This window comes from Amborella trichopoda, chromosome 8 (genome assembly GCF_054954075.1).
Source record: "Amborella trichopoda isolate Santa Cruz 75 chromosome 8, AtrichopodaSantaCruz75HAP2 v2.0, whole genome shotgun sequence".
Classification (NCBI taxonomy): Eukaryota; Viridiplantae; Streptophyta; class Magnoliopsida; order Amborellales; family Amborellaceae; genus Amborella; species Amborella trichopoda.
The window spans coordinates 42,158,737-42,174,511 of NC_142343.1; the positions used below are offsets into that span (position 1 = coordinate 42,158,737).

The 15,775-nt window shown below is 35.0% G+C and overlaps 1 protein-coding gene across 1 annotated transcript; it reads right to left on the reverse strand.

The window, feature by feature from the left end:
- Positions 1-13,282: 13,282 nt before the first annotated feature.
- Positions 13,283-14,993, reverse strand: LOC18432495 (biogenesis of lysosome-related organelles complex 1 subunit 1; the record flags this gene model as incomplete). Its single annotated transcript, XM_020666026.2, has 2 exons — positions 13,283-13,553; positions 14,784-14,993. Coding segments are annotated over 2 exons (348 nt in total), but the record flags the coding sequence as incomplete, so codon positions are not given.
- Positions 14,994-15,775: the final 782 nt, after the last annotated feature.

Genomic DNA, 15,775 nt, shown 5'->3' on the forward strand with positions numbered 1-15,775 from the left:
TGATTTACCAAAAAAAACATAAAATACCCTTTATCTCACGACATCAAAGTTCGTTGTAAAAAATGCTACCAACTATTCACATCGATTCTCTATGTTGAGTACATTTCTACCACACATTAAAGATGCTTATCCTGATGATTTACCAAAAAAACATAAAAGAAGAAAAATACTAGGTTTACATTGCCTTTTTCATGTACTAATGCCGCATGTGCTTGTGAATACCGTGCGTGCGAGCCCATGTGCATATGTACTCACGCATTAGAGAGAGAATCGAACTTATTAATACTTAATTCGATAGGATTGTCTACAAAAAAATTATTTATCTTTTGCATATGGAGATCACAATCATTCTCACTCATTAAATGTCAAATTAGATGACTTGAGACGAGTCATAAAGTTTGAGAATATTTTTTTGAAACTTTGTGTCTATTTAATGATACTCTTACAATCACCCATTTTGAAATTTAAAAGATAAGAATGATTGTGATCTCCATGTATACAAGATAAATAGTTTCTTTGTAAATAATCACTAATTAGATAGCCCAAAGCTCGTCAATTCAATAACTTGAAAGAGAGACAAAAAGAGTAGCACCCCTATTGACGATTATCATCAATAATATGAAATTATTGTATTTTCTTGGGACAATTTAGAGAGGGGTTGCTAACGATTATCATCAATAGTATGAAATTATTGCCACATTAAAGAGCTTGCCGACAATATTGTATTAATTAATATTCCTGATAATATCAGATTTGATTTAAAGTGCCAATTCCAGAAAATGGATTTACCAGTATAAAATGATTAATAATTGATTTCTAGTTGTTATATATGGAGGACTGCATGGAATGTATTTATTTTTTATGCTAATAAAAGGAATAGAGATGGATACTTTATACCTCTAGAGCGCATATTGTACAAATGCGGCCCATCCCGCATGAAACAATTGTTCAAAGGACTATGTTAAAAATAGTTTCCTTTTTATGGAAAACATGAAATATGGAAGATCCAACAGTCCAAGAACATGGGATTTTCTCTTGCAAAGTATTTTTTTCCGTATGAATATTAGGTTACTATTTAATAAATATATTTATACTAAATATTTTTCCTTAATAAAATAAAATGGCAAAGCAATATTCGTGTAACCAACTCCAATTAATTGAAAAAAAAAAAACTATGATGGTGATGATAATGATTCGATACTAAATATTTTATAATAATTTAAATTGCCATTAAATCATCGATAATTTTTCAATAAAACAATCGATACTATTTCAATAAAATCCTTGCTGATACTATCCGATAGTAGCTCCAAGATAGAAAACGTGCTAAAGCATACTCTTATAAAAGGAAGTGGTCCCCCAGTGCAAATATTTGTCCACTATACAAGTCAATGGACCATCCCCAAGTCTTGCACCTTCTAGTACAAATATTCCGCATATTCTTGCCTGGCTTTCGATAATATCGAAACCTCGAAGCTGCAAGATAACTCAATTCAATTTCAATTCATGGAGAGAGAGAAATAAAGACACACAGACAGAGGCTTCGTAGACAATTTGTCTTTTTTGTTTTAATTTCGGTTAAAACAAAGTCAAAACGGCTAAATTGAATCCACAGGGTTAGAAGATATATTTTTTAAAAAATATATGTACTCAGAGGTTTTTAAAACCCTGAATCTATAAAAAAAATTGTACATCAAAATAAGATGTAAAGTGATATTTTCCCAATATTATTTATAAAGATTGAATCTCTTTCAATACATGTGGGAAGATTGGTATTTTATTTTTGAGTGTACTAAGTGATAGTAACTGACCACGTTAGTACTCTAGCATCCATTCCTTTTTAGGTGGAAAAGTCTTTGCCTCTTATATCTTCTCTCCTCCTTTATTTTGTAGCCCGGATGGAAAACTTATTTTCTACTAACGCCACCAATCCTAACGAATCTTATTAATGGGGGGGGGGGTAGCTCTATTGGAGATGTATAGAGCTATATGATTCATTAATTGCCGAATCTTTTGTGAGACATCTACCATTTGCTTTATGAGATATTCATTTATTATTCTTTGACCCAAGTTTGTCAATTGCATTAAAGTGGCTCTTATCCAATGGATGGCAATACATTTTTAACAGTATAATTACAAATTAGAACTCCTTTTTCGATTGTTATCAGTACTAAAATGTTAAAAAACATGGTCAATAAAGTGGTTACCTTTTTAAACATATTTTCACATATGTACTTCATTGATTATTTTGACAGAAAAACCCGAAATATCTTAGTTTTAGGTTTGCAACAACTCTAAATAACAAAAAAAATTATTGTAATTTAGCCACTTAAGTTACTTGTGAAAAGTACAAAATGATCTAAACATTCCTAACTACTTAGGGTTCCAAACACAAAATATGCTATTTTGTTAAAAAGTATTGTTCTAGATTCAAAACCTGGAGCATGCAAGTCTTGGTGACTTAAGTGGAGCCAACGAAATGCCTTCACTTGTTATGGATTTAAAACCTAAAACAATAATACTTAATGAAAAGCAAAAAATATTTTGTAAGGTATGGAATGCAGAACAAACAAAGCTATTTAAGTCATTTGGCTCAAGTAATTTAAGTGCACGAATTTCAAGTACCCTCGCTTTTATAGGGTTGCAAACATAAAATAAGAGTAATTTATAATAAAATTGAGAAGGAGGCACCCAACTGAGAAGATTTCTAAAAGTGACCACCTTGGGGACAAAATTGTTATAACTTCGTTGGTTTTATGAGGTGATTCAACCAATTAATATATTCCTGACAAATAAATAGGCTTAACAAGACCTAAACAAGGAAAAGAGTTGTAGATGTTCATATCTTGTATGGATATTGTTGGCCCAATGTCAACAATAGATAGTTAGGATCATAGTTATGAAGATTGGATTGAACTAGTAGTCCGACCGGTCATACCATCGATCAGTGCTTTACCTTGTCTGGTTTACAGTAAAAATCGAATTTGGTAAAAACATGTTAAACAAATGTTTTACCAATTTTAGTTTGGCTGATCGGCCAGTTTCTATCGGTTCTACTAGCCAAACAAAGTGGTCAATTTTTTTTCTAATGTATTACAGTTTTAAACAATTATTTATATTTTAAACTGTTTTTAAAATTCAATCAAATCGATTTGATTGACAATTGGATTGCTTTGACTAGACCGAATTCCTCATCATTCATTGGCTTGTCCGATCCTGATAAGATGGGTTAGGATATCTCTTTCTCCATTCAATTTTTGTCAAAATTTTTGATAAACTTTGATGGAGCCAAATTCCCAACTATTTCTTGTTGAAATTAGATAGATTATCATCTTCATTTGAGCATTCTCTCAGTGTCGACTACAAGAATCCAGTTCCGCCATTCTGCTTATCAAGGGTACCTTAAATTAGACTACAAGTCATTATATCTCTTCTTACTACTTCTATCCATGTCCTTTTGAGCCTTCCTCGCGTCCTTTTAGAGGCTTCCACTTAAATCAAGTTGCTGCTCCTAACCAATATTATATGAGATCTATATTGCACATAGGTCATCCACCTAAATCTAGTTTGCCTCATCTTATCACCTATTCGGAGGCACCCCTCTATTCCCTTTGATGTTTCATTCCAAATTTTATTCTTTATTGTCTTTTAGTACATCCATCTCATCATCTTCATTCTCAACTAAACTCATCCTATATTATTTGTCGACCACCCAATATCCTATTCTACAAAGCATGACTAGTCTTACAAACATCATGTAGACTTCCCCTTCATCTGCAGCATGACTGGTCTTACAAACATCATGCAGAAATCCCCTTCATCGGCAGTAAATAAATGAGTATAAAAGGCAAACATTTCCTGGGATTGATACTTTCCAAAAGAATGGGACAAGGGGTTAAATCAATCTGTTCGTGATCTTTTGAATGTAGCGGGAAATCAGGGAAAACAAGGCTGGTTTTTTTGGGAGTATTATGTTAGGCCCAAAGAGGAAATTGTAACGAGGGCATTTAAAAAGATAATGGTAAGCATAATAAATCTTGGATGTGGCTCCTACTAAATAGTGGTGTTTAAATGGTAACAATTCGATAGAGACAACTTTATCCCTTGCTTCTAAGGATGTTAATGGGCCTAGGCCGGCCCACATATATTTGGGCCAGGTACGGCCATATGTTACTGGGCTCGAGAATTTGGTTGGGCCAGGACAAGGCCCAGCCCAAATTTTTATTTAAGTATATGTTAACACGTGTTAAATATCTTTTCATATTTACATAGGTGTGGTCCAAGTTTTTCAGTCTAGGACGGGGCTCGGGCCTTGTTATCATGATTTTGTGCTTTGCCTGGGCCTGGTCCGAAACTAAATTTTTGGGCCCAGGCCTGACTTACATTTTTCAACCATACTCAGGCCATGGCTGGTCCCCAGCCCGGTGGCCACCGGTTAAAAGCGCCTGTTCAAAATTTCGGCTTGTAACATCCATGAAATTAACAGAACCTAAGCTGTAAAAGGTTTTTGAGTTGATCACCCCACTAAAACTTATGGACAAGACAGAGTGGGCCTCCGTGACCCGCTAAATGATGTTGTAGAGGGGCCAAGCTCGTGGCCAAACCGCGTAGCAGTGAAGACAAAAACAAGAGATAGGAACCCGAGAGAGAGAGAAACATTCAAGAGAGAGAGATGCTTCACCTACAACGATGGTGATGAATTATTAATGCTACAAAATGTCACATGCAATATGCTGGTAATATGATACCTGTATGACACGAAGGATAGGACACTCAATTATTGCAAGTCTTTCCTCTCTTCTTGAGCTAACTTTTCCTCTCAATATGGGAGAAATAATAAGTTACTTAAGAAATTTATATGAAGACTAGAATAGTGATTATTTAAAGTTTTAGGGATTGCTTTAATGTTGAGTAACTCCATACTTTATTGATGTGAAATATGTTTTAGAAGCATTTTGTACAGGGATATTAGCTTATAGTAGAACGGCATAATATGATTCATGTAGTAGATCTCAAATAGTTGGAATAAGATTCAGATGATGATGATAATACGATTTATTGCTTCAAAAGCGAATCAAGCTTCTAAATAGCTAGCGCTTCTCTTGAAAGTTGAACTATGTGACCAAGCACGATGTATATAAATTAAAATTTTCACTTTTTTTTTACTTTTACACCAGTAAGATCACTCACAATGTCCAATTACAAACAAATAACTTTTGAAACAAAATAAAGAAAAGAAAAGAAATACGGTTCTCACTTATTACCACTATTGAATATCATTTTTTAAATAAAAAACTTAACTCATTGCTTTATGGGAAGAGAAGATGAAACTACAAATAAATATTTAAAGAAGTAAAATTGCCAGAGATCATCTCTTCTTTTCGATGGTACTCGGGATATATGATCGGTCTCTTGATTCTCTTACTATAGCAAAAACCTATTCAATGACACATGGATCTCAATGTAAAGCCAACTACCTAACACCTCAATGCCTTAGTATTTACTCAAGCCCCTTGGCTTGATATTTAGAGATGATAGATAAAAATCAAAGAAAGAGGGAGAGATCTATTAGCAAGGAGATACTCTCTTTAGCTGCACAAAAAATCGAACAACCACAAGCTAACCTTAGTTTGGGCATGCCACATTGAATTCACAAAAAAGAGAGAGACGACTTGGGCGTGCCCCCTTAGAAAAACAAGAGAGAGAAAGATGGTTGGTTGGGGCATGCCCCTTCATGTGAGAAAGAGAGGGGGCTGGTTGTGGCGCCCCTCCTTTCAAACTGACAAAGAGAGAAACTAGGTGGGCGTGCCCCTTATAGAGTTCTTGGAGAGAGAGAGAGAATTTATATAGATATTTTTGGTAAAGGTGAAGTCCATTTAATAGATTTTTTATGCCTTAACGTTTGCCATATTTAATAAGATCAAATCTTGACTATCGATCTTAAAAGACTTGTGGGATGAGAAATGTGAGTTTTCAATTTCTTTGATCCACTATCAAGATTCAAATGAAGGTGCTAGAACCTTATCTTCCACTTCTTAAACATATTCCCATTAAATATTTAAATAAAGAAAGTATTTATCATACTTTCTCATTTAGTAGATATCCATTTCTTATTTTTTGAAGCAAGCAATCTTGTTTTTCTAAAATTCAATATTTGATTATATATGTAGTAAAGCTTCACCCCAAAATAGGAAAGCCAACTAGTAGAGATCTCTTACAATATTTAGTAGGAAGACACCTCCTAGTGGGTGGGGCGTATCACCCCCATATTTTATGGTAGGCTCCACATATATTTTTAGAAAATATAAAAATTGATTTTTAGAATTTAAATCTCTTAATTTATTTTAAAACATTAGATAATGACATTCTTTAAATTTATAAATCCAAACGACAAAATTAAAATATGAGAAGATTTACAAAAATTCAAATAAATATTATAAAAATCATACAACATAAAATTAATTAATTTTAATGAGAATAAGATCTATTAGATTTAAGAATTTATCAATATGCAGGAGCACTCCATCTTGAACTACAAACTACGATCCACCTAGCTTTCTCAAACTGACCCAACAGTTCTCATGACCCACAGTCCACTGTAAGGGGTTCATGATTGGACTACGAAGTTAGCCAATAGACTAAGGGACATAATTTCAGTATGTGGATTTTGGGTTCTCCCATAGAGATAAATCCACGGTCCCGAATACCATGATGCAACTACGACACTATAGTGCGTAGAGGTAATCTCTCGTACATATACACGCTTCACCCTTATTTAAAAATCTCAATAAAACTATCTATGTACACGTTGTGTGATGACATTAAGATAATATTTTAGCCATATCTCTAAAGGCCAATTATCACACATAATAGTCACACAATCCCTCGGTTCTCATCTAAGCATAGTCCGACCTCATCAAGGGTTAATCCATGAAACTCTTATTGGTTTTATCTCTATGCCCAAGTACCTTGGGTTTTTTTAATTCGGTTGGCCTAGCACGTTGAGCATAATCCAAATATCGACAAATAGCATTTACCTAGTATATGCCACATGATGACTACACTCCCATTGAGTTTGTCTCACTGTATATAATGCTTATACAAACTCTCATAAGACTTTTAAAGGCCGCATAAACCCAACATCCCTCACTCCCGATATTTGTGAAGTACATGAGCTTGAATATCCTATTTCCTCCCTCGTACTATCTCTCTATATTTGACATATAAATGTTAGGGATACCGATGGGCCAAGCCAACCATGAATGGAGACAACCCGAAAGAGGGTAGGGCGGGCTTCTGGCCGTAATTTATATTTATGGGACAGGCCTAACCCAATATGTATTCATAGTATTTTGGCATTGGCATGAGCCTGGCCTAGCCCAAAAAGATCTGGGCGTGTCGAACCAGGCACTTTGGAAATTTAAAAATAAAAGTAATAGCATCTATAATATATTATACAAAATATTAGGAAATTATAAACCCCTTCCCTCTTTTCAAATTCGTACTTTCTAGACATCATCTCCCAACATATTTGATGCTATACTATTAACCCCAACATTATTTTTATTTACAATCACCCCTAAGTAACAAAGTAAATTTTTTTTTGACAAAATACTCCCCTATTTTTTCCAAAACATGACACCCAACATGTTTTGATCTGACACAAAAATGTGCCGAACGGACACAACTTCAATACAAAGGTGGTCGGCACAAAAATGTGCCGAACCAGCTCTATATCAAGCTGTGCCAGTACATATATTTTGTGCCGAATCAGCGTAGAGAGAGTATTTTGAGTCGAAAACGTGACCTTCAAAGAGGGTATTTCGGTAGAAAAGAACCTACTGCTTTGTCTTTTATTTTAATTTTTTTTTATTTTTTTATTTTTATTTTTTCCCGGGGGTAGATGGAATGGGTTGCAACTATGAAAAGTTTTGAAGCTAGGAGTGTGATTTACAAAGGGGTGGCATGCCTAAAAGGTGGTATCTATAAATTTTCCTGGCCAGGGCTATTGGGCATAGGTCTTCAAGGTCCAACCCAAGCCTGTACATGGGGACGCGTCCATTTGTCCGCCCTGCGCCCAACCCAAAAGCCCGTGAGCGAGCACCAGCCTGTCGGCAGCCCGGGTGGCAATGCTTCTTTTACTCTACAAAATCCTCAGTCCCAGCGTTTTAAAAAACGCCGAGTCGAACCGGACTCGCCCGGTTCGACTCGGAAATAGTGAAAAAGGAACCGGATCGCCCAAAAATCGGAAATCGTCCGGTTCTAGAGAGAACCGGACGATTCTGTACAGTGAATCGCCGATTCACTGTACGGAATCGGCGAGTCCGAACAGTGAATCGGCGATTCCGTACGGAATTTTTTTTTTTTTTTTTTTTTTTTTTTTTTTTGGGTAATCCATGATAGATTTTTTTGTAATCCATGATCGAATTTTTTGGTTTTTTGTAACCCATAATAGAATTTTTTGTAATCCATGATCGAAATGTTTATTTTCTTTTCTTGTAATCCATGATCGATTTTTTTGTTTTTTTTTTTTTTTTTGTAACCCATGATAGAATTTTTTGTAATCCATGATCGAATGTTTTGTAATATATGATCGAAATGTTTGTTTTTTTTTTGTAATCCATGATCGAAATGTTTGTTTGTTTTTTTTTAATCCATGATTGAATTTTTTGTTTTTTGCTTTTTTTGTAACCCATGATAGAGTTTTTTGTAATCCATGATTGAATTTTTGTAATCCATGATCGAACTATTTTTTTCTTTTTTTGTAATCCACGATTGAATTTTTTGTTTTTTTTTGTAATCCATGATCGAATTTTATGTAATCCATGATCGAATTTTATGTAATCCATGATCGAATTTTATGTAATCCATGATCGAATTTTATGTAATCCATGATTGAATTTTTTGAAAATTTGTGATTTTTTTTGTTTAATCCATGATCGAATTTTTTTTTGTAATCCATGATAGAATTTTTTGAAAATTTGTGATTTTTTTTTTAATCCATGATCGATTTTTTTGAAAATTTGTTTTTTTTTTTTTTTAATCCATATTATTCAAAGAGAAAACGAGAGAGATGATGATTTTGAGGCCACCCTATCCCAGCCATATAATTCACATATCGAGTCCCAACAGCAACAGTGTAGGGATGAGCACGAAATACTGTAAATTAAATGCTGAATAGCGGTTCATGCAGGGAAAGAACATATCAATATTCGCATATTCATTCAAAAACATGAAAATTCTTAATGGAGTACCCTCATTTTTTATTGAATTCCTAAAAACCAATATTTATAATGAATTTTAATAATTTTTTCGGATTTTTTTGAAGCTTTATTCTGACCGATTCACCCGATTCCGATCCGGATCGCCGATTCGCCGATCCAAATCGATTTTTGAAAAGCCCGATCCGGGTTTTAAACCATTGCTCAGTCCTATGGGTTTCCTTTTCGATGGTGTAAAGAATCACGCCAAGACCTGGTTGGCATTAACCGCTTTTACCCACCTCAATACCTTTCGTACATACATTTCCCTCTCGGAAGATATAAAAGAATGGAAAAAGTTTATATAAGGATGCTACCTTATAATGTAGAATCGTACATACATTTTCCACTCGGAAGATATAAAAGAATGGAAAAAGTTTATATAAGGATACTACCTTATAATGTAGAACTACGGATGCCTCTCTAAAATCCTTCGAAAAAGGTTGTTTTAATATTGAAAAACCTTTTGATTGATCGTCTCGACATTAACATGTATGACTATAAAAAAAATAAAAAGATTTTAAGTCTAAAAAATAATGCATTTTACAATATATTTTCTACACCGTCTATATTCAAGATTTTCATATGCTTATAGATCTACTTGATTTTAACAATTTTTGAAATTAAAATTTTATAATTAAATATAAAAATAGATTTTGAGATAATCCTAAGAGCATTTTACATCAAAATTATATACGATGGTAAAATTTGAAGGTGCACCTTACCTCTACACCTACGGATGCGTCCGTATGCAAACTGCACCCTCAAAGATAATCCTAAGAGCATTTTACATCAAAATTATATACGATGGTAAAATTTGAAGGTGCACCTTACCTCTACACCTACGGATGCGTCCGTATGCAAACTGCACCCTCAAAGAAATGGATTGTATACAATGAGACCATTTACCATTGGTATATGGTGTTCACAATTATTTACAACTATCCGATATGAAATATGATGTCACAATTATTTACAACCATCCGATATGAAATGTGATAGCTTGGGTGTGTCACAAAGTTCAAGAAAAATTCTTTTGAACTTTGAGTTTGGTCAATAAAATAAATGCAGCCATCCAATTTCACATCCGATGGTTAAGATTAATCGTGACCATCTTGTGCCAAAGGTAAATAAGAAAAAAATATATAGAGACTTCTGATACATGTGAACTCCACTTCCGGGACGAATTTGGTTTTAGTGGCCCAAAAAAGAATATTTTGAAATTGTTGTACAAAATGGTTCTATGAAAATATGCTATACATGCTCAAAAAAGAATATTTTAAAAATATAGAACGATAAAAACAACCCTAAAATTTCACATTATTGTTCACCTAAAACATTGTTAAGCCGCAACGGCTCTCGTAGGGCCATTGTGGGGCGAAAACACTGCAGCATTTCGCCTATATGTGTTTTTAAGGGTTTCACACACACACACACACACACACATATATATATATTAAAAAAGTTTATGTACGCCCATGTACGTACCGCTACAGTAGATGCCCAAGGGCCAAGATCGAATTTGGACCGATTTGACGGTCACGATTGTCCGAGAGTATTTGAATTTCAAATTTTTTTCTACAATTTAGAATGATCTGAAATTTGGCCCGTGTGTACATCTTAGTGAGACGTACCTAATAAAAATATACAAAAATAATTCTAATTTTTTTTTTTACCAAAATACCCCAAAAATGTTTCGGGGGTATTTTGGTCAATTTATTTCATGTAAAATATTGTTTTGATATTTTTCGTTGATTCGCATATTTTTTAATGAATACACACTCTAAATTTAAGATCATTCCGATTTTACAGAAAAAAATTAAAAAAAAAATACTACCGGACGTCTGTGATCATCAGATCAACCCAGATTCGATATGAGCCGTTCGACGTTTGCTGTAAGGATACATGAATCGGCATATCATAGCATCTTCTAATATATATATATATATATATAGGATAGACAGAGAGGTCTAGTGTGGTGACAAGTTGTGCAGAATAGAGATATCTTGGAGTTTTGACGCATACGACTACAGGACATCATAAGAGTTGCGCTTGCCAGAGTAGCAGATTTGATGTGTGAGGGCGAGGAGTGGGGTTTTGGCACGGAGGGGGAAGGCCACTCCACTCAATCGGCAACAATGAGTGGATGTCCACATCACCTCACCCACTGCTGCTGCCTTCTCACATCCAACCATCCACATGTGGCCGTTAACGTTAGGGCCAATTGCCATCGATTGACGAGCAACATAGAAGCCTCTTGTCGAGACAGGGTGCCTGCATGAATGAATGGAGATGAAGGGATGCAAGAAAATCGTTGAAAAAGTGAGTAAAGTTAGTTATTAGAGGAGCAATCCCCGCCATTCATCTTATAAAAGAACAACAGTCGGGATAAAGCACATATTTCATGAATATGCTAAATATGGTCGGGTGGAAATTGGGACCCGTGCACCTACAGCCACGTGGGCCCTAGAGCTGACGTGTAGACCGGACCTATGTCTGGGTATGGATCGAAGATTTGGACTCGACGCAGGTCTGAATCCAAATCTTAGACCTGAATAGTATTTGGGTCCGGGTCCAAGCAGACCTAACCCAAATTTTATTAACTTGTTTTATATACACATATTTATAGTTATAACATTTAAATTCCAGGGCAATATGAACCAGGTAGAGAGCCCCAAACGGCAAGCTAGGAAGTTTCAGGGATCATGGAACGACCAGTAGTTGCAACCATGATTGTAAGGTGGCAAGAGGCAGGGATCCAGAGAACTTCCACTCCACCATGATGAAACCACAACAGAACTAACCGATTTCCCTAAAAGACTTTGTGGTGCGACACATGCAACTCAATTCCATGGGCTCAAAAGTTTCTTAGTTTTTCAAGCTCAAAAAATGCAGGTCTCTTAACATTTCAGATTTGGCAGACCCTCTTTGAAAAACGGCTCCATCTGCTTGAGAATTCACTGTGCTTCATTTTGAGAAGATAGGGAGAATGAAATAATTCCCCCATCCATGAATTTCCCATGTATCTGTGATATCAATCTTTCCCATTCTGTAATATGTTTCATGTCATGTCTTGGTGGGTTAAAGAACCCCACCTCAGCAGCTCATAACAAAGACACTCTTTGAGAGCGGATGTTTTCCCCTACCAAGATTGTGTGTTTTCCATTCAGAAACAATTTGTCTAGGGACGGTAGGAATTTGGGTAGTGACTAGTGAAGGATTCAGATTAAAATTTTTCATCCAAAGTTGGTAGGAATTTGGGTGATGATGATAGATATTCAGATTAAGATTCTTTTGTCCAGAGTTGGAAAGAATTTGGGTAATGATAGGCATTAATGGGACATGACGATGGTTTGTGTGTAAGTTTGTGCAGGGGGTGATCTCTCATCTCAGTAGATGATGCACCTTCGGAACATGGGGATCAGTCTGGATCTGATAAGCAGGGGTGTAGAGTAGAAATTTGAGTAGTGAAGCGCCGAAGGGGGATACGGGTGTTAGTGGTTTGGTTTGTTTGCACAGAGGGTAAGACCGAGGTCTCCTTTTTGGGTTATCCTTGTATAGGATGAGATTTTTCTTTTCATTTGGGCTGGCTCTTCCAGGACAGTAGGACATGTGATTAGTTGGTTGTAAAGACTGGAGAGAGGGGGGTTGCGGAGTATGGTATATTCGTTCATGGCAAGGTGAACTGTTAATGGTGTACCCTTATTTAAAATTATTCTAGTTACCTACCATATGTTTATGACTGAGGGTGAATAACTTAGAGTGTCACATACTAAGAGTTGCATCCAGTGTTACTATCATCAGTGAAACAATAAAAAAATTGAAGCAACTAACAAATGCGCAAGAGACATACCTAAAAATGTAAAAGTTACAAATAATACAAGTCTTCTACATACAGAACATCTTCTCCATGTAAAAAATTGCCCAATCCCGAACATCTTCTCCATACCATACAGAACCATTTCTCGGATAAAAGAAAATTGCTCAATATTTGGTGTAAGGCATGCTGGCTTCAAGATAAACTGAACAATTCTTTTATAATTTAATATGCTCAATAGAGAAGTATCGATAACGCAAGACACCCTGTATATACTCTGCATCAGAGTACTCATACATACGGAATTTTTTATTCACATCTACAAACTCGTGAATGAATCATCTAAATACACCACGGGAAGATATACTATAACATGACCTTCGATGTCGTGTTTTGCTGATGTTGCACAGAGCAGCACTGATGCTTTTGCAATCATAATCCATGGTCTTCGTCCAATTTTCAAAGTCTCCAATCTCCTGCAATTCAGTATCACAAACATACATATATAAACAAAGCAAAGTAGAAATAAATTTTTAAAGCAATTTGTTATTATATTTCCACTAAGTACCATGCTTATCTAAATCCACCAATGCCCAATCATTCAAGAAACCATAGACTAATCCTCCAACCTTCTAAATTTCAAATCATTTTGAAAATTGAAATCTGCAGCCTTCAATTGAAATTTGGATGAGATTCCTCATTGCTCCTTTATTTATGAAGAAATTCAAAATAGTGCAGGCCAAAATTTAGGACACTGTTGAATTTGGATAAATTTAACAAGAAAATCACCAAAGCTTACAAAATTTAAATATTAGACAACTACACCCACATTAAATTTGGCTAATTTTTTTTGTCACATAGCTGAAAACATAGAACAGCTGACGCGTTTCTACCAAGGCCAAAACGGAATTTCAAGCAAAACTTGACTAAAATGTAATTGCAATCTAAAAAATGCAGTTGCAATCTAATATGTATAGCTTTTATTAATCTGAACAAAATCCTCGAAGGCACAAGAAATAAGGTTCAAAACCTAAAAGAAAAGAAAAAGAGAAAAATAAGGGCTTATGATTCTCAGAGAAATCTCAGGGATTAGGACTAGGAAAGGTTGGTATCAGACGTTTTAATAGATTCAGTCCAAGATCCATTGTGGTTCTTTTCCACTTTTAGTATGACTAACAATCATTGCTTGTCCTACTCTTATCTGTAAACCATGTCATTAAGTCGTTGCTCAACCCCCTGGTTTCAAGTTTTAAATCTATGGTTAACAACCAAGCACCAGGAGACTTGAAAGAAGGATTAGATGTTAAGATATATGTTTCCTTTAGTATTTAAACATTAGGTTCCTAGGCAATTTCTTCCTGAAGGACACTCATACCAAAACTCTGAAACCTCAATTTTATGAACTATGGTTCCATCTAATTTGAGCCAACTTAAGCACTTTATAAGTTCAAACTCCAACCCTAACACGATGGCATGGAGTCCAAAATGTTGAAACCCCGACAGTCAAGATGAAACCATCACTTACGAAAATTTCCATTCCAGAGTGGGAACACATCCATGAACAGGATTTTAAAATTAAATTTTGTATAGATTGATTGCCCAGTGATATAAAAAATGAGCAGGCCTGATTTGTGCCACAACATAAAGAATGAAGGCTAATGACGAGATATCACCTTTTGTTTTTGACAAATAAGAAGAGATATCACCTTTATCGCAGAGTTGATAGCATGGGAAGCAGCAAGCCACTGGTTCGTTTGCTTTGTATATCGCATGATAGTACTCGCCAATGCACGCGTCTCAAATTCAATTCGTTTCTCATTTATAAAGGATTCTTGCACCCCACCATTAACACTATCAACCAGAAGTCCCGAAACATGAAGCCAACTCCTCAAAGCATCTTTCTTAGCATTCTCTATCCAAAAAATGGGACATCAAATAAAATGGTGTAACTAAAAAAGTACTAAGATGTGCATTAAGATGAACCCCACATAAATATAGTGTTGTCTGGTATTGTTTATGAAATAGTGGTCGCACAGCCACACCACCTTGTGCAACATAGCCATTACATAGCCACGCCAATGAGGCTACCCTTTCTTTGTCAGAAAATTGAACCAGTATGGGCCCAGCCAATGGTGGTAAATAGAAGAAGTGCTAAATATAAATAAGTCCATTTCTCATTAATTTTCTGGCTCTGTGGATGGACCAAGAAACTGGTACATCAAACAATTTCATCTTATTGCTTTACAAAATTTCACTGTTGTTAGCCTCTGTTCTTATCATAGTTAACTGTTTTTGATACAATTCAAAAAAAAAAAAAAAAACATTGAATAAATAAAAAGAAGAAAAAATGGTTAATTATCTATCCTACAGTTGAACTTGGTTTTTGTCGTGGTTAATACTTAACAGTAAAATCAGTTTCCATTCAGTGTAGAAAAATCAGGCGGCTCAAACTCTAATCGTCAAGTTAGAGTGGAACTGACCATTGGCCGGTTTTGGTGACCCGGACCTGTATTTTAAAAAAATTATATAAAATCCCCAAAAATAAGAGATTTTAATTGTATTGTTTTTTTTTAAAATGTTTTTCATCATTGTTTTAACAAAGATTGGAAATTATTTGGGCATTAGTACTTATTTTATATTTTCCCATCTCTTTTTAAAAAAATTTGAAAATAACCCTAGGCATAAATATATTCTTTAA